Source organism: Salvelinus alpinus, chromosome 18 (genome assembly GCF_045679555.1).
Source record: "Salvelinus alpinus chromosome 18, SLU_Salpinus.1, whole genome shotgun sequence".
Taxonomy (NCBI): domain Eukaryota; kingdom Metazoa; phylum Chordata; class Actinopteri; order Salmoniformes; family Salmonidae; genus Salvelinus; species Salvelinus alpinus.
The window spans coordinates 32,198,165-32,219,009 of NC_092103.1; the positions used below are offsets into that span (position 1 = coordinate 32,198,165).

General features: G+C 42.3%; 1 protein-coding gene across 24 annotated transcripts in view; it reads left to right on the forward strand.

The window, feature by feature from the left end:
* Positions 1 to 1,469: 1,469 nt before the first annotated feature.
* LOC139544197 (formin-binding protein 1-like) overlaps positions 1,470 to 20,845 on the forward strand; it is a 123,630-nt gene continuing 104,254 nt past the window's right edge. For 8 of the 24 annotated variants that reach the window (XM_071351037.1, XM_071351039.1, XM_071351051.1 and 5 more), the window contains exon 1: positions 13,218 to 13,277. In XM_071351037.1, the coding sequence (XP_071207138.1) occupies positions 13,233 to 13,277 (45 nt within the window). In that variant the 5' untranslated portion in view covers positions 13,218 to 13,232. Of the gene's footprint in view, positions 1,781 to 13,144; positions 13,278 to 20,845 lie in introns of those variants that run through there. The other 16 variants (XM_071351038.1, XM_071351031.1, XM_071351045.1 and 13 more) reach the window with 11 other exon arrangements.

The following is a 20,845-nucleotide window of genomic DNA, read 5'->3' on the forward strand; positions in this document are numbered from 1 at the left end:
GAAATGTTTTTCCACAGAATTGGCAGAATGAATACATCACCCGAAAACACAGTTCACCTTCATAGCGGCCACATACTAACAGCATGATCACTTTGCTCATTGTATAATTTATTCTCGCATCTATGCTCTTTCCCCCTTTCATCCCCTCCCCCCTCGCTTGTGGACTTAACAGCTGTGCACAACACAACAGCTGTCCGTGACCAGACGAAAAATCCTTTCCAAGCCAAACCTTCATACCATAACCGTTAACTGCGACACACAGCCTACATCGTCGTTACCATATTAGCTAACGTCATAGTCAACATAGCTACTAGAACTAACGCATTAGTAAACCCGCTACAGTCATGCAGTACAGTGAACAGCAAGCAGTTTAGCAGTTACACCGGCGGGCCCCGATGGCAATAAATTAATAAACCCAAAAGCTTACCTTGAATTGGAAGAGTTCCAGTGTTGAATAGCCATAGCCAGCTAGCTAACATAGCATCCCTCTCTGTTTGAGCTGCATTCGCTAGCTAAGTAAGTGAAAGTGAAAAAATAGACAACGAAATATAGCTATCTCTCTCGGTCTCTCTTGCTTCTCATTAATTGTTGAGGAAATTATTTTGTTAAAAACTGTTCAACTATTGTCTTTCTCTTTGAGTCAACTAATCACCACATTCTATGCACTGCAGTGATAGTTAGCTGTAGCTGTAGCTTTAAGCAATAGATTCATTCTCTGATCCTTTGATTAGGTGGACAACATGTCAGTTCATGCTGCAAGAGCTCTGATAGGTTGGAGGACGTCCTCCAGAAGTTGTCATAATTACTGTGGCTATGGAATGGGGTGAGAACCATGAGAACCATGCTACCTCAGAAAGTGCTGTCGAGTCTACTGTGGAACTTCATTGCAAAACAGTGTTTTAATCAATTATTTGTTGACCTGAATATATTAAATATAGTTTTATCAAAAAGGAAACTTTTTAAATGTTTCAATATTTTATTTTTCATGAAATTCACTGAGGAGGATGGTCCTCCACTTCCTCCTCTAAGGAGCCGCCACTGTTTGGAACTCTGTTTCTTATAGGTCTATTACCTAATTTATCGCCTGGTGACATCACCAGGCAGGTCAAAACTCCATCCCACCAAAACAGGCAGACATTTCAGGCTTTCTTTTCAAAAAAAGGTCTTACACTAAACTAATCATTATTTTCACAATTTCACAGTATTATTCCAACCTTTTAGTGTGGATATATATATATAAACACAGAAATAACACGTTTTTGACTGAACTGGGCCTTTAAATAATCCGTGGCAGTCCGTGTATAGTGTAAAATGCAAATCATGACATTGTAATGACCAATTTCCACACAAAAACAATCTTAATTCCTTATCACCAGACAACAACCATCTGTGGCTCCACCATCGCCCCAACGATCCCCCGCTACTTCTCCTCTTGTGCGTTTTATGAATGCACGCGCCTCAGCAGCTGTCATTCTTGTTTGAAAAGCGGGTGCCCGCACTCTGCACCGAACAGCACAGCGCAACACACTCAGTTTGAAGATTATGTTGTGGTTTCTGTCCATTTTGTAGAAAACAGACAGAATGAGGAGGTGAAAAAATCTTGCATTAACGCACTAGGAGGGAATAAGGACACATTCCGAGGGCGCTCACAAAGAGACCGTCTACCTCAAAGAAATAAAACAATTATACCCGCCTCAGTGGTTTCGATACACCCCGTCTGAATCGTGGATTATTACGAGGAAGTCGTTTTGGAACCATGAGCTGGGGGTCAGAGCTATGGGTAAGGATAATCTCTTAATTTGTTAGCCACTATTAGTGGCTATCGATAGTGAGAAACAGCCCGACGACTCAACAGTGCTCGCAAACCAAGCCCGAATGCTTATTAGCTACATTGTAATAACTGCAAAACAAGCTACACCGTCCATTTTCCCAGTCGTCAATCAGTTCATCCCAATGAAGGCTAATTCCAATTGGAAGTCTATCAAGTTCCCTGCCTGACTGACATGTAGGCAATTAACGTGTGGCTGGCTAGCTTGTCCAGACCGATGTGCATTTGTGCCTACTGTAGCCTACATCATAATAACGATACGCACTGAGCTATTTTACGCGTTCAATACAACTCAACACAACATAACACTAACATGTTTTTATAAAACACACCCCCACTTGATGTTTTTCACTATAGAGTCCAGGCAGTGCTTGTAGGTCAGCTATTCCACTACCATTCCAGACCATATTTGTCTCCCTTGTGATCGAGAAAGCGGAATGCATTATAATACTAACACTTTTATTTAATGTAATTTAATGCTCGTTGGTGTGGTACCTGGGTCATCTGAAAATACTCAAATGCTTGTACGAAAATAAACAGCAGCAGCAGAGCAGTCAGCATTGTAGCTGAAAATTAGGGATGCAGTCAGTGTTTATGACGTTTTGTTTAGGCTAGATGTAGGCAGTACACACATTACATGTCCTATGTCCAAATGGATTTGTCTTGGAAGCACACCATAGAACAAGGAGAGTCTTAATAGGAAGGTCTGAGTTGACAGGATATAGGGCTGTGGCTTCTCAGAAGCTACTGTTACACACACCACACTGTGCTGTCATTGTCAGCCATGTTGCAATCAGCCAAATGACAGCTGATCTTCACAATGCAGCCAGTCAGCTCTCCTCCCATGTCTCACACATACAACCAAGACAGCATCATAATCAAAACCGGTTGTGCCACGGATTGACACAACTATTTGCATCAATAATGATTTTTTAAAAACATTCAATGATAATGAGCTTTATGGGGGCGGGATTACATTTGCATGCTCTTACAAACAGTTGCTAGCGAAAGTCTACACACCCCTTGCACAGTCTTCACATTTTGCTGCATTAAAATGACATCTAAAAAGGATTACATTAGATGTTGTTTGCTGAGCTCATGCACGTGTTTACATGGTTCTGCTTATGCTTCAGGTGATAGAAATGTAACGCACTACCAGCGCTACACAATTTACTCATCTTTTTCAGTGAAAGTAAAACATTTTCCAAATTAATTAAAAAAATATGAAAGAAAAATGTATTGATTGCTGTATGTCTTCACACCCCAGAGTTATTCATACTTGGTGGAAGCACATTACAGCTATGAATAATTTTGAATACGATTCTACTAACCTTGCACAACTCTTAGGGCAATATAATCATTGTTTTTGTCAAAATGACTCAAGCTCGGTCAATTTGATTTGGAATCATTGATGGTCAACAATATTCAATGCTCGTGTACTTGTTCCGCTGAAAAATACAACTCTATCGCAGGTTTAGGTTTTCAGAAAACTATGGCAGTTTTTCCTCTAACTTTTTACCTGTCCTTTCTCCTTTCATATTTCTTTTGATCCTAACATACTCCCCAGACCCTGCTGGTAACAAGCATACCTATAACATGATGCTGCCACCACAATACTCATTCACACCTGTAATGGGTGCCAATGGTGCTTAGTGTCCACTAAGTATTAAATATGGCAGGTCTGCCAGAGAACGTGTGGCGAGGCGGCATTTTCCCAGCACTTTTCAATCAGGTGTGACTTTTTGATTTAGTTTAATAAAATATATTGACGATACAGGTTAAAAAGAGGAGCGAAGTGTGTCATTTTTTTACCCATTTGTCTCATGATTTGACAATTAGCTCACAATTCCTTTGTCCTTCACATTGGAGTGCTGCTGTAGGCTCTGTGCATGTCTCGACCAATCTGATTCACGGAAATTGTAGGCCGGCACCACCGTAGAGAATGATAGAGAGCAGCGCCATTGAGGCAAGCTCCATTTTGAAGTAGTCAATTTTCTTCTTCATGATTGGATGAACCCTCCTGATGACCCGGTTGGACATGACTCCAACAGGGTCATCAGAAGGGATCAGGTAATTAAGTTGATGTTGAGCTCCTGAAGCATTCGCACAAGATATATAAATACATGCATGAGACGCATGCATACTTGCCGAGCTCATGCACGTGTTTGCATGGTTCTGCTTATGCTTCAGGTGATAAAAATCTAACGCACTATCAGCGCTTTAAAAAGTTGATGTAATTCTACTTTCCAGTGGATATATTGTCTCACATTCCTACCGCCAAAAGAACCAACCCCATGGACAACTGGTAAAGTATGTTAAAATAGAATTTTATTCAAAACTCTGGCTTGTAGAGGTCGTGAGAGGAAACTGTCTTGAACACGCATTTCTGCCCGATGTAGAATTCAATGCAATTTAATGTCAGGTTTCCATCCAAGGGTGGAGTTGAATACCACTGACAATTCCACAGTTATGACGCCACATTTCATCCACCCACTCATGTGCCCTGGTACCAAATGTAGACTAGTTAGTTGAGCTACAACAGACATCCAGCGTTGAAGAAAGGCTCTGACTTTATTCAGCTTGTCTGCTTTTGGCACCTTACTTCTTAAAAAACTACATTTTAAGAGGGGCTTCAGATGTTCAGAAGGATGGATTCCAAGAAGACCACACACATACACACAAATGCCGCGCCATGTGACGTAAACTCCGGCATGAGCGTTAGGAAAATTATAGGACTGCTACAGCAATTTTTACAGAGCCCTAATAACTAGTCTCAGCCTCTGGAATTCCTTGTTTGCCTTTTGTTTCAGATTTTGTTGTAGTTGTGCTGTAAAATGATAGCTTGACGTCTCATCATAATTCTTCCGCTGCTCTACCGTTCACTACATACTTCAGTCTGAGACTGCCATCATTTAGCCCAAACAACTACCTCTTCCCCTACTGTATTTATTTATTTATTTATTTTGCTCCTTTGCACCCCATTATTTCTATTTCTACTTTGCACATTCTTCCACTGCAAATCTACCATTCCAGTGTTTTACTTGCTCTATTGTATTTACCTCGCCACCATGGCATTTTTTTGCCTTTAACTCCATTTGCTCACATTGTATATAGACTTATTTTTCGACTGTATTATTGACTGTATGTTTTGTTTATTCCATGTGTAACTCTGTGTTGTTGTATGTGTCACACTGCTTTACTTTATCTTGGCCAGGTCGCAGTTGCAAATGAGAACTTGTTCTCAACTAGCCTACCTGGTTAAATAAAGGTGAAATAAAAAATAAAAATTGAAGTTGTTTGTGGTGAAGTCAATATGAGGGCTGTTGTACAAAACAAAGTCATCAGCAATTGGATCATCTCTAACCAATCAGAGTATCAAAGCCAATGATGCATTTTCTAAATGTCGCTTTACCCACGTTTTCTGACTCTGGCCCAACTAGGGGTGGACTGGGACAAGAAATCGGTCCAGGCATTTCGAACACACAGGTCAATTTTTTCCCTCGAGGCCCCCACACCGACCCATTTTTTTCCTCTTTAGCCCCCATTATTAGTCATTATAATAATAATTTTGGACAAAAAAAAAACAAGTTGGGCCTGTCCATCTTGTTTGTTTTTTGGGCTGACCTACACTCTATCACCTGGCCATTCCACCCCTGGGCCCAACCCATCAGTTTCTGGGACCAGTCAGAATGGTTAGAATGTGTTTGTGTTCTAAAAATCGTCGGGGAGGTACTCATATCCAGATTCATTGCAGGGAATAAACTAACTGCCGTGGGTGTGGCATTGCGTTTGGGTAGCCAGGCAAGTAGAATTTCCCACTGGTTAAAAATGTACTGGTGAATGTAGTGTGGGATACAATTAGGCCTAGATCCTAGTGGCCTATTGTGTACTTCATATCTGATACATGCTTCAATCTCAGCGATGGGAACAGGGAAGTTGTAAATTGTGTGTGGTTGTGGCGAGTTCCTTGCCTCCTGCTGAAGTCAGAAACAGCAAGGTCTGGAGATGGTTAAATCTGGTACGTGTATCTCCTCTTGAAGATCAGCTCTCCTGGTCCAAAGTTCATGGAGACCAATGTTAGTGCTTCAGAGGCCTAGTATTTATGTTATGACGTCTTACTACCTTAGTGCCTGAACAAGATGCACTGCTCTGCTGCCCAGGCAATGGTGACAGAGAATTGCCCCAGGGTGTTCCAAACACTTTCATGTGTGCTTTCCGACATGCTTTCTCTCTGAAAAGCATGTGTTAATGTTGCAAATAATGGTGTATTACAACCAGATGCTCAGTGCTTTGATAGGATTGAATGACAACCAGACACTAGTTTTAGTTTAGATTCCAGTTACAACCAAACAGAACTCTACAGGTGTGAGCTGGGAAGGAAGGTTAGTAGTGGTTAAGCTGGTAGTGTGTTCAGTGTCCCTGGCTGTCATGTTAAACTCAAGTTAGGAGGGGATATGCACTGTCCTCTCTCCTTTGTCCTGTGGTGACATCTCTGTTATGTCATTTGTAGAACAAGTGCATCTTAACTTATTGTTGTAGGCCTAGTAGAACGAACATGATGCGAGCAGAGTTCAGCCATTTATTGGTGTGTTATTACACTGATTGCTGTTAAATGGCATGCTATGTGACAGACGGAAGGAGTGGTGGGGCACCACATGGTGCTTGTCAGGCTCAGCTCTTGGTGTTTTCAGCCTGAGCACAGAGAGGAAGGAAGTGATATTTCAGGAAGTGTGGTCACCGTCACAGTCAAGCTGTGTTTCTCAACTACTCGAGAAGAACATCACTGGAGATAGTTATAGGCCTTCCTGTGATGTGACGCTCTCTGCTTTTTCTGTGGGTCTTGAGAAGAAAAGGCGGGGAAATACCAAAATAGCCTAAGCCTAATTATATTCTAGGTTAAATAATGTGGTTAGCATCATTAGAGAGTGTTCAATTTTGCTAGTAACGGTACATTGCTGTTTTGGTCAGTCACTCTTTTCTGTTTCATTTTGAATCAGTCTTAGTTGGAATCTGTTTTTAGCTATGGCTTCATTGTAACAATGCAGCAACTCGCCAATGCTTTCCGAATGGTTGTGAGAGTGACTTTTGAGACAGAACGAGCTGTAGCTCTACACCGTATGTGGTAATTCCAGTCATTTTTTCCCTACATCAAATGGACACCTGTGTGTGTGTGTGTGTGTGTGTGTGTGTGTGTGTGTGTGTGTGTGTGTGTGTGTGTGTGTGTGTGTGTGTGTGTGTGTGTGTGTGTGTGTGTGTGTGTGTGTGTGTGTGTCACTATGAGTGAGTAATACCAGTAATATACTACCAATGGGTTAAGATAACAGATTTAAAGTTATTGCATTACATCATAGTGATTATAGATAATAGTCTACCTCCATGTAATGATACTGGGGAAGAATGTTGTCATGTCTAAATGAAAAGCAATAGGTTCCTGCCTAGTGTGAGCTCATCGTCTCATCCATTCAGTTAGTGATGTCATCCATAGGCGACTCCTACACTGCACTGCCAGTCACTGAAGTAAAGGGAGTGTCAGTTAGTAATTTTATTGGAAAATCCATTCGCTTCTCTCCTCTTGCATGAGGCTGACTTAAGAGAGAATCAGATTTCTATTGACCTGCAAACTTGCATTTTCCACTTGACACAGAGAGGAGAGAGTATTGAACAGTCTAGACCCAACACAGAGAGTTGACCCGGGAAATCTAAACCACATTCTATTAGGTCTCTGTTATATTTGGACAAATCCTTTCTCTCAGCCTTGCAGATCCAAATTCCGTGTTATACAGTCGGCCGAGTTGTTCTTTCTCATTGGTATTCTTGATGATTCAAAAAGGAGTATGGTCTATGACAAAAATAGGTCATATTACTCTTACCTGTTAACTTGGTATGTTTTGCTCTGTTGTGAAGAACAATTTTTTAGCTGGTACTAAATTTAGTCCCACTGGTTCCATATTTCATGTGAAGGCCTAATCTTTGTAGATTATTCTTTGGTCCAGAGGGCGTGTAGTCTGTCCTCAGGTGGCTGTGTTCCTCTTCCAGTCCAGCAGGAGGTATAAACTAGGGATGCACGATATATCGGTGAACATATCAGAATCGGCCGATATTAGCTAAAAATGCCAACATCGGTATCGGCCAAAACCGATGTCAAAGCTGACGTGCATACCTACAGTGGGGCAAAAAAGTATTTAGTCAGCCACCAATTGTGCAAGTTCTCCCACTTAAAAAGATGAGAGAGGCCTGTAATTTTCATCATAGGTACACTTCAACTATGACAGACAAAATGAGAGAAAAAAAATCCAGAAAATCACATTGTAGGATTTTTGATGAATTTATTTGCAAATTATGGTGGAAAATAAGTATTTGGTCAATAACAAAAGTTTATCTCAATACTTTGTTATATACCCTTTGTTGGCAATGACAGAGGTCAAACGTTTTCTGTAAGTCTTCACAAGGTTTTCACACACTGTTGCTGGTATTTTGGCCCATTCCTCCATGCAGATCTCCTCTAGAGCAGTGATGTTTTGGGGCTGTTGCTGGGCAACACAGACTTTCAACTCCCTCCAAAGATTTTCTATGGGGTTGAGATCTGGATACTGGCTAGGCCACTCCAGGACCTTGAAATGCTTCTTACGAAGCCACTCCTTTGTTGCCCGGGCGGTGTGTTTGGGATCATTGTCATGCTGAAAGACCCAGCCACGTTTCATCTTCAATGCCCTTGCTGATGGTAGGCTTTGTTACTTTGGTCCCAGCTCTCTGCAGGTCATTCACTAGGTCCCCCCGTGTGGTTCTGGGATTTTTGCTCACTGTTCTTGTGATCATTTTGACCCCACGGGGTGAGATCTTGCATGGAGCCCCAGATCGAGGGAGATTATCAGTGGTCTTGTATGTCTTCCATTTCCTAATAATTGCTCCCACAGTTGATTTCTTCAAACCAAGCTGCTTACCTATTGCAGATTCAGTCTTCCCAGCCTGGTGCAGGTCTACAATTTTGTTTCTGGTGTCCTTTGACAGCTCTTTGGTCTTGGCCATAGTGGAGTTTGGAGTGTGACTGTTTGAGGTTGTGGACAGGTGTCTTTTATACTGATAACAAGTTCAAACGGGCCATTAATACAGGTAACGAGTGGAGGACAGAGGAGCCTCTTAAAGAAGAAGTTACAGGTCTGCGAGAGCCAGAAATCTTGCTTGTTTGTAGGTGACCAAATACTTATTTTCCACCATAATTTGCAAATAAATTCATTAAAAATCCTACAATGTGATTTTCTGGATTTTATTTTCTCATTTTGTCTGTCATAGTTGAAGTGTACCTATGATGAAAATTACAGGCCTCTCATCTTTTTAAGTGGGAGAACTTGCACAATTGGTGGCTGACTAAATACTTTTTTGCCCCACTGTATATAATCTAGGTACATGACGTAATGACGTCAAGGAAAATTTTTTGCTACACGTGCAACACAGCATTCCTAACCTAGCCCATGTCTGCTGTGTGGATTGAGCAGTCAACAAGTCGAACAGTCATTTGAAAGAGTAAGAACATTTCAGCGAGACAACAAAGGCAAAATCCATTAACGCCAAGATAATGGAATTCATTGCCCTTGACAATCAACTGTTCTCTGTCGTGGGTGATGTTGGCTTTTGCCGACTGGTCGAACACCAGTACACACTACCAAGTGAGCTATTTTTCAGATGTTGCCCTACCGGAGTTGCACAGTAATAGCGTCACTGCTATTAGCTTCACGACATACATACTATGGAATGCCGCTTGGGTCTTTGCATGTCAAAAAATATACAGTAGCACTGTCAAAGCTGTACAAAGAAGTCTGCAAACAAGCAAATACTGGCCACGAACTATGTGTTTGCAATACCGCGTTGGTAATAAAGCATAATTTGTTCGACCGCAACTTCTGGGGTAGCCCGCTTTAGCTTGGTACCTAGCTAGCACCAATACAACCAGCCTGAAAACAATTACCAGTAGAAACTGCAGTCATTTTCATTATTCTTAGCAATGATTTAGGAATCCGTGTGAGTAAGTATTAGCTAGGTAGCCACTTGTTGTTCGCCTATTGAAATTGAACTTCAGTTCATGAAAATAAATAGCTAGCCAGCTACTTAACCCCGTTGTCCAAAGCTAACGTTATAAGCAGCCAGCTGGCTTCATCTGGCTAGTGAGGCTCCGACCGGACCGGGTTATGTGTTGTGAAATTAGCCACAATAAGGACTTTGCACAATACTGAATTTGCGGTTTGCCTTCAGAAAAAAAGTATGTCATTGACAGTGATGCAAATGAGTACAAATAGTAGAATTATGCCATACTTTTATTTTGAAGGCTAACCGCAAAGTCCACTATTGTGGCTAATCCTTATTGTGGCTAGCTTCACATAGATGGGTCCGACTGCCATTAATCATATAAGAACTGTTTTGTAAATTAGGGTTATTTTAGATGACAACTAGCTATATAGTTAGCTAGCTAACTATAGCTACTGAAACAGATTGTCGTTTTGCTATGTTTTTGGGGAAGAACATTGTTTGCATCTATGAGCTAGTTAGCTTTTTTTATGACCAGCACTGTAGGTGCATGAGACAACTTTACCAGCATCATAGCATACGTATCGATGAATCGTTGTGACATATGAAATACAAGTGATAGTGTAATCAATGTGTAATAACTACGTAAAAAATGAATGAACGCGTAAAATTATCATGTGACGTGCAGTCATAGTCAGGTCCTGATTGGTCAACAAGCTTATATGACACGTCAAATAGTGTTATTTGACACGTCAAATAGTGTTGTTTAACGTGTATCTTTTTTGACACGCAAAGACCCAAACGGCGTTCCATGAAATCCTGTTTGAGAATGAAACGACTGACCAAATGAACAACGAAACAGCAAGTAAGTGAAGAAAATTGGTTTTGATTATGTTTTACTGGTAATGGGGACATACGTACATGCCAACAAAATAACTTTTTGGTCTGTGTGTGTGTGTAACCTTTATTTAACTAGGCATGTCAGTTAAGAACAAATTCTTATTTACAATGAAGGCCTACCCCGGCTAAACCCGGACGGCGCTGGGCCAATTGTGTGCCGCCCTATGGGACTCCCAATCACGGCCGGATGTGATACAGCTTGTATTCGAACCAGGGACTGTAGTGACGCCTCTTGCACTGAGATGCAGTGCCTTAGACCGCTGCTTCCATTCATAACTACAGAAGCACTGGACTCTAAAACAAATGGAACACACCCCAAATGACATAGCCCAAACAGTTCAGTTAGGATGTTACATGCCTACATTTAGAAATGAGGTGAAAGTTGGAACTGTTACCCTTGGCCATAAAAGTCAGCGGTTAAGGGTCACAGGTCATGCTGTTGATGGTAGTTACTGTCATTATCCACATGACATGTTTGTATAAGGACAGGGAGAAAAATATTTTTTTACATTTTTGTTCTTGACCTAGGCCTACACTCTTAGAAAAAATAGTTCCAAAACTGTTTTTCAGCTGACCCCATATGAGAACCCTTTTTGGGTTCCATGTAGAACCCTCTGTGGAAAGGGTTCTACCTGGAACCAAAAAGGGTTCTTCAATCGGGACAGCTGGAGAACCCTTTTAGGTTCTAAATGGCACTGAAGGAGATGGCTGCCGTTTTACAATCCTGTAACCAATTGTGCAATTGTGTATGTTTTTCAGCGTTATTCGTACATAATGTTTCTGCCACCGTGTCTTATAACAGACGACAGATCTCTAAACTATTTCATCTGGAAATGTGACTCTGGGATGGAATTACATGGGGCATCAGCCAGGGTTAACCTTTCCTCTGGTCTGCAAGCCCCTGGAGAATGTCATAATGGAGTTAACCTCTTTTATATGATAAGATGGTCACTTAGATTATTAAAGGAAGAAAGACAATTGAATACGGAGAGAAATTCCCCAAAACAAGTGCACATACACTGTGTGTACAAAACATTAGGAACACATGACATTGACTGACCTGGTGAATCCAGGTGAAAGCTATGATCCCTTATTGATGTCACCTGTTAAATACACTTCAATCATGTAGATGAAGGTGAGACAAAAGATTTACATGCCTTTGAACGGTGTATGGTAGTAGGTGCAAAGTGTGTCAAGAACTGCAACATTGCTGAGTTTTTCACGAACATTCTGTTTCCCGTGTGTATAAAGAATGGTCCATCACCCAAAGGACATCCAGCCAACGGCAGGCCAGTGGTCGAAAATGGGTCATTGATGAAAGAGGACAAAGGAGGCTGGCACGAATTGTGCAGAGCAACAGACGGGTTACAGTTAGTCAACTGACAGTCCAGTACAACATTGGTGCCCAAAGACCCATAAAAGAATGCACAACTCGTCGTACCTTGACATGAATGGGGCATGGCAGCCGACGACCTTAGAGTTCCACTTTCAGCACAAAACAATAAACTGTGGTTGGAGTCGGCTAAGGAAAGAAAACACTGGACACTAGAATTGGAAAAACATTGCCTCGTCTGATGAATCCTGGTTCCTGCTGTTTCAAGCGGATGGGAGGACTAAGGTATGGAGAAAACCACAAGTACATGCATCCATCATGTCACATGTCAACATTGCAGGCTGCTGGTGTTGGCGTGTGGTGTGTTTTCAAGGCACACATTGGGTCCCTTGTTAAAAGTGGAGCAATGTTTAAATGCCACAGGATATCTGAACATCATTGCCAAACAGGTGCATCCCTTCATGGCAGCAGGATAATGCCCCATGCCAAAAGGCTAGGAATGGTTCCACCAACATGACAGTGAATTCAGCTTACTACAGTGGCGTACCCAGTCACCAGATCTCAATCCAATTGAGCATCTGTGGGATGAGATGGAACAAGCTATTCGGAGTAGAAATCCACTACCAGCCAACTTGACACAACTGTGGGAAGCATTGGAGTCGACATCCTTGTGGAAAGCTTTCGACACCTTGTATAGTCCACGCCCCGACGAGTTGAGGCTGTTCTGAGGGCAAAAAGGTGGGGGACTCAATATTAGGAAGGAGTTTCTAGTGTTTTGTATTTCCACTGTGGCAATGTATTTTCCATGTCAGTCAGAGGGAGCCCTAGTCATTTAGATTCCCATCATCTTAATAAGCTCTTTCTTAATTCAGTTACACACTAAATGGATCGTAGCAAGGAGTCCATACACATACTACACAATTCACTTTAGTCAATCCTATACTGCTCAATCTCAGCTCTGAAAGGGGAAATAGGACAGTAACCTTTAGTGGTCGTTACTTTCAACACACCGTTTTTCACTTCTCTTAGGAATTTGGTCAGGGCTGGTATGAGAAGGAGACAGACAAACACATACAGACATAGATACTCACATTTATACTCACACATTCCTAAACGCAGACTAAGGGAGCCCCATTTCTGACGGGCCTGCCGATGGAGTCAGGGAGGGCAACACTGCTCAAAGAGCAGCAACTGAAGGTAAGTTTTGGCTGAAACACTACTCCACATTGATCGAACACGACAGACGTCTATTCCATTTTGGTTCAACATAATTTCATTTTAATGACGTGGACACAACAAGGCTTGTACGATATACCGTTTACTGGGTGGGGTATTTCGAAATACCAATGGTATGATTTTCAATATCGCCTTGCGGGGGTGCATGCTAAGCCACTGCTTATAACAAAGTTAAGTATTGCTCTAAGAAACCTCATGAACCTCATTGTTTGTTTGAACGACGCTCATGCATCGATAGTTGTAATAGAGACAGTGCCGAGCTGTTGTCGGGTAAGTTAGTCTGTGCTGTACTGAGCTGTGAACGGGCCAAGGGTTTTAGAGTTTTCACTCTGGTTTCCTGAGTTCCTTTTCCTCTGCCGTTCCCCTGGGCTGGCCCTGGAGTCCCCCAGATCCCTCGTCCTGGCCCCTCTGTTCCCAGTCCTGGCCCCCCTGTCCCCTGCCATGGTCCCCCTGTGGTTCACTTTACATTCAGGGCACTTCTGGGGCTGAAACCTGAGCCTGCTTGTTTTCTCTCCGTGAGTGTGCGGGGGGCGGGGATAGTCTAATATCATTAAGTCTACAACCCCATCCTCTGTTGTCACAGGGGTCTCCATTCTCCGCTTCCTCCTCTTCACTACTCCTTCACCCACCTGCCGAGTGGCAGTGTTATTAATGTTTCCCCCTCCCCTTCCTCTCTGACCCCCCCAGGAGGCCGAATAGAATAGGGCCGTGCTGAATAGATTCACCTCTGATCTGAGTGTTCCACATTACTCCAAGGAGGAAATTAGAAGAGAAAGAGAGGAGTGTTGGAGATAGGGAGAACCACATTTCTCCACAGGAGAGGAGAACTAGGGACAAGGAGAAAGAGAGGAGCGTTGAGAGAGAGAGGAAAAAAAGAGGCATGTGATTGAGTGAAATAAAAAGTGTTGAGATATGCAGGAAAAGGGTAGCAGCAGCCTAATGATTTGCATGATATTATGGGTCCTTTTCATATGACTTCTGCCTTTCTGTCATTGGGTGGTTTCACTGGAGGTGCCTCCTCTTTCTCAGTCGTTCCTCTATAGGGAACTGCTCTCCTGAAACCGGTAGCCACCTCAACGACGACAGGCTATAAAAGTGAAACTTCCCAACAACGTTTCTAAGACTAATAGCAGAACCTTGACTCTACGATTCAATAGGGTTCTGTTTCAGGTCTACCGCCTACACTGAGCTTGTTAAGATAGGTGTCAGAGTGTCTGGTCTTCTGCTGAGTTGGAGAGGGTATACTGTTGTTGAGGAGCCATACTGTTGTTGAGGAGCCATACTGTTGTTGAGGAGCCATACTGTTGTTGAGGAGCCATACTGTTGTTGAGGAGCCATACTAAGATTGTTTGAAGCTACAGGCTTGTGTTGAGGAACTAACCAATAGTTCATTGAACTGAAACATTCACAGCAGATTTCCCCTGAACTAATCAGTGATGTACACCTACACACGATGAGCCTTGATCAGAAGCAAACAGGGAGAAGTCAGAAGAAGTGAGAGGGCTACTAGTGTTTCTCTGAAGCAGAAGTTGCTCCTGGGCTCACATGCTGAATATTGTCTCTCACGTACCACCCGTGTTGCTTAGCAACCTCAAAAAGGAACTGAATAAATATTTATCAGATTTTAGATCGAATGACGGTGAAAACACACAAACAAAGCAAGCTCTTGAATAGTTGAGATTTACAGATGTTTATTGGAGAGTAAGAATTGAAGATGTTTTCATGCAAGTCGTGTGTTTGTGTGTGTCGTATGAGAACAGGATTTCCTTCAATGTTTCAACTAATCTCTGCGTCAGACCACAGAATGTTCTCTCTGTTTCGGTCTGTCTCTGTCTTTCTCTCTCTGTGTCTTAGTTCAAGCCACACTGGGCTGGGCGGGGTGTGGAGGAACTAGTCCCGTCTCCATGGGTAACAGTTTGTGACACGTGCCAGACTCGGATCTTACATTTCGCTTTTTCCCTTGTCTGACAATGATGAGATTACGGCATGTGCCCCACTTGCCAGATCCCTCCTTGAGATCATCCATCTAGTGTTTATGACCCTGGACCTCTGTGTCTGCCTTAGGCCTTGAGGGGAAGACCGTTTCAGTCCATGTACTGATCTGGTTCAGTATCCCTGAAAGTATAGCGCTCATGTTTGATGCATGTTCAATTGGTCTTCCCTTGAGTGATGAGTACAGGCTAATACTTTTCAGGGTTGATATCTGGGATCTGACATATGTCAGAGAGAGTGAATTTTGTTAGCAATTAAATAATTCTTGAATCATTGCAGGTTGAATGTTGAGACAACACACTTGAGATCCCATATCCAAAACCAACTCATCCCTGCACTGTATGTAGGCTATAATGATGTGTGTTTTAAAAATTATAAATAGCCTAGATTGATGTGTATTGGGTGCAGCCATCATGGGTGACCACTCCTGACTCGTCATTGATTTCGCTCTCTCTAATGGTGAAGGTGAATGATTGGCTGATTGCATCAGTCAGTTCTAGTGCGAGTCTCCAACGATGACAATTGCCTCAAGGTAAACCTATTCATTCTCCTGCTGTCAGGTGTTCTATAAGAGCCTGACAGGTCTTTGCCTTTGGATGACAGAGAGACAGCTAGCATCACTTCTCACTTACAAATGTAGTCAGATGGCCATGAAAAGGCAATTATGGTCATTCATCTGTGATTTTCTCCAGTCCAAACAGAAAGGATGTTCCTCTTAAATGTTTTGCATCACCTAGCTAACACAAAGAAGAAGAACACCCTCCCACTTTAATTAGGCCTTGTTCCATGTTTCTTCCTTGTAAACTTTTGCATTATTTCCTCTTTACTCTCATGTCAGGTTTCACTACTGTTCTCTCTGTGACCTCAACCAGAGCCACCAGTAGGGAACTGTGAAATGGACTGGCCAGCTAATGTCAGCATTACATCTGTTGAATTGATCACCTTTTCTCTGTGATTTTAAAACAGGGTGGTATAGAATAAAGTGCTGGTTGTTGTAGCTCTGCTATAAACAGACTGCCAGTGCTGATCACAGTATTCTCATTAGCAACCCTTTTGAGAGAAATATTGGAACAGGGTTACAAATGAGCTCAACATCTTCTGGAGTCTAATACATATGAAATGAACAGTGTGCCTATCAGCCTGTCTGTTCTCTCAGCCTGTCTGTTCTCTCAGCCTGTCTGTTCTCTCAGCCTGTCTGTTTGCTCATATCTCCACCATCAGGTATTGTTCCTGTTCCTTCCTCAACCATGACAGCACTTCATTACGCCTGGTGTTGTGTGGATGTTTCCTTTTCGGAGGAAACAGGACCATTGATTGGTCCCCTGGAAGGAGGAACTCTTATTTATTTGGCGTTGGCTTGGAGGGAAGCCATTAAATGTCGTGCTGGGGGGGAAATGTACATTAGAAACAGGAAGTTGTTGCGATGCCCTGATAGTTCTGCATCAAAGTTCTATCCTGCAGTGTTTCTAGAAATGTACTGTGAAGGATGATAGCGAAAAGAGACAAAATTAAACCAGATCAGGCATGATATCTATCACAAATCGGTCCACCACCATGTGCTCCCTCCCCAGTGATATAGAATGCAGGGAAACGGTCCAAAAGCTATTGGCGCACCTCCAAACACAAATTAGACTCAGGGGCCAGATACTTGCTACAAGTCACTTTGGACAAATGTCTGTGTAAAGGGTTCTACGGCTAGAAAGCACATCTAGTATGCCGCTGATTTCACAGTACAACTCTTTTATTTAAAAAATTGATAACATGCCTACCAGATGCACTTGTATGAAAGAGTGAGGACTCTACTTTGGAAGGCAGGTGAATTTAATGGCCATTTGATGTGAAGTGATTCAGGGCTTTAATGATTTGGCCCAGGCCTATTTCTTGTTTCAGTTCATCTTCATTGTCTGCTAAGTATCCTTCCAGTTCTCTGCTGCCAATGACTGGAACTAATTCCCTCACTAACTTTAAGCATCAGCTGTCAGAGCAGCTTACCGATCATTGCACCTGTACACAGCTCATCTGTAAATAGCCCACCCAACTACCTCATCCCCATATTGTTATACAGTTTTTTGCTCCTTTGCACCCCAGTATCTCTACTTGCACATTCATCTTCTGCACATTCATCACTCCAGTGTTTAATTGCTAAATTGTAATTATTTCGCCACTATGGCCTATTTATTGCCTCACCTCTTTAATCTTACTACATTTGCACACACTGTATATAGATTTTTCTATTGTGTTATTGACTGTACGTTTGTTTATCCCATGTGTAACTCTGTTGTTTGTGTCGCACTGCTTTGCTTTATCTTGGCCAGGTCGCAGTTGTAAATGACTTGTTCTCAACTGGCCTACCTGGTTAAATAAAGGTGAATTTTTTTTTTTAAATAAAAGTAGCTGTGAACCATATCCTTTTCGGTAGATCCAGCCTCCATTGCTTCCCCGCCACACTTCTCTCTCTTTCTCTTTTTTTCCCCTCTTTCTTTTTTTTTCTCACTTAATTTGTTCCCCTCTCTTTTCTTTCTCTCTTTCAATTCAATTCAAGGACTGTGTTGGCATGGGAAACATATGTTAACATTGGCAAAGCAAATGAAATGGATAAACAAAAGTGAAATAAACAATAAAAAGTGAACAGTAAATATTACACTCACACAAGCTCTCTCTCTCTCTCAGTAGGTCTCTTTTCCTCCTTCCCCCTCCTTCTTTCTCTCCATCACTCCTCTTTCAAGACTGCAACTGGTACAGATCTAATGCTCTGATGAACTAAATAGATTGTGTGTGTGGTTCTGGGGGTTCACTAAAGGCTCATGGGGGAGTTTTATAATGAGGAAAAGTGGGTTAATTCTGTCAAACTCCCCTCAAATCCTTAAATTAATTAGATTAATGCTCTATTTTTGCATAAAAATGTATAACCAGATGTCAGTCCGTGTTAGATTGTAAAGCAGTGTAGACCACACCCCAACACACAGTCTCTGTAACCCTATGTGGCCCGAAGCTTTCATGTCCAATGTTCTCATCACTGCAGATCATCTTCCATCCAGAGCCTAATTAACAGCCTGTCCCTGCCAACATCCATTTCCACAATGGTTTACTCTTTGACACATACCCATGAATGCAGCTAGTCTTCAAATAGCCCCATGGAAGTACAGTAGAGTTTGACCACACAGAAATAATGTCATCTTATCCCTCTATGCACATACCTACCATGTCTCAAACAATATCTGGATAGATGCAGTGTACTGCCAGATCATCCAGAGGAATTGTTAAATAGTCACCACTACTTGGCTTCCGCCCAGTACCCTGCCCTGAACTTAGTTACTGTTACTAGCCGGCTACCAGCTGGTACTCTACCCTGCACCTTAGAGACTGCTGCCCTATGTACATAGAGTCATGGAACACTGGTCACTTTATAAATGTTTACATACTGTTTTACCCACTTTATATGTATATACTGTATTCTAGTCAAGGCTCATCCTATATAATGACTGCTGTACACACCTTTTCTGTTCATAAACAGTCCATACTGTCTTTACACACCATTATATACAGTGGGGAGAACAAGTATTTGATACACTGCCGGTTTTGCAGGTTTTCCTACTTACAAAGCATGTAGAGGTCTGTAATTTTTATCATAGGTACACTTCAACTGTGAGAGACGGAATCTAAAACAAAAATCCAGAAAATCACATTGTATGATTTTTAAGTAATTAATTTGCATTTTATTGCATGACATAAGTATTTGATACATCAGAAGAGCAGAACTTAATATTTGGTGCAGAAACCTTTGTTTGCAATTACAGAGATCATATGTTTTGCGTTCCTGGTGTAACTCCAACTCCAAAAAAAGTTGTTGTTGCCATCCTGTACCTGTCCCGCAGGTGTGATGTTCGGATGTACCGATCCTGTGCAGGTGTTGTGACATGTGGTCTGCCACTGCGAGGACGATCAGCTGTCCGCCCTGTCACCCTGTAGCGCTGTCTTAGGCGTCTCACAGTACGGACATTGCAATTTATTGCCCTGGCCACATCTGCGATCCTCATGCCTCCTTGCAGCATGCCTAAGGCACGTTCACGCAGATGAGCAGGGACCCTGGGCATCTTTCTTTTGGTGTTTTTCAGAATCAGTAGAAAGGCCTCTTTAGTGTCCTAAGTTTTCATAACTGTGACCTTAATTGCCTACCGTCTGTAAGCTGTTAGTTTCTTAACGACCGTTCCACAGGTGCATGTTCATTAATTGTTTATGGTTGATTGAACAAGCATGGGAAACAGTGTTTAAACCCTTTACAATGAAGATCTGTGAAGTTATATACATTTTTGCGAATTATCTTTGAAAGACAGGGTCCTGAAAAAGTGACGTTTCTTTTTTTGCTGAGTTTACATGCAGTATAGGCAATCTGAGCCCTCCAGCGTTGGGTGTATGTATAGTGGCTGGCATGAGGTCGGCTTGAGGTGGATTCTTACTAGTGTGTGATTTGATCCTTGCTCAGTGGTGGGAATTGACCCTGTTCCTGGACTGGGATATTAGGCGGTGGTAACTAAGATTTGGAGGTTGCCATGGTAACAGGAGAAGCTCCTCTACTAACGTTACTCTACATGTCTTTCTTTAACCTTCAGTGAAATGCTATGGGCTATTTATGAACAGAGGGCTCAAGTCTGGTCAGTGGTTACAAATCCTGTATACGTCAGAGATTTCACCAGGTGCTATTTTAACTATTTTAACCAGCTGCAAGACAACAAATCCTTGTGTTATGCATATGAAATGTATACACTAGACACGTCACTGTAGCACATAGCTGAAATGCTCTGAAGGTTTTCCTCGCCCTCTGCGGTCTGAGTCTGCATGGGCCTGGCGTTAGTGGCCTTGGAGAGGGACTGAGTCCTGCGCCAGACGGGCTGCTTCTGAAATTAAATAAAAAATTACATTTTCAATTGAATTGAATATTAATTTTCAATATTTATATATTCAGTTACAATATGGTAGATCTTGCATTCATTGTTTATGTATGAAGCATACAAACTATAATTTAAATTATAATATTCAACTTCTTAGAAGCATTCAGATTCAGTTTTCAAATTCAGTTCTCTAAATTCAGATTTAAAACCAGAGACAACATCCTGGTACTTTGCCAGCCAGGAAAGGTAGAAGAGAACAGATATAATCAAATGCTCTCTGTGGTAAACAGAAGCTTCTGGCAGTTTCTGAAACCAATGTAGCTTGTTGAATAACTTGTGTAACCCCCAGGTGGTAAGGGTAGGCAACAACACATCTGCCATGTTGATCCTCAACACGGGGGCCCCTCAGGGGTGCGTGCTTAGTCCCCTCCTGTACTCCCTGTTCACCCACGACTCAAACACCATCATAAAAGTTTGCTGACGACACAACAGTGGTAGGCCTGATCACCGACAACGATGAGACAGCCTATAGGGAGGTGGTCAGAGAGCAAGACAGAGGAGCTGATCGTGGACTACAGGAAAAGGAGGGCCCGAACACGCCCCCATTCACATCGACGGGGCTGTAGTGGAGCCGGTCGAGAGTTTTTC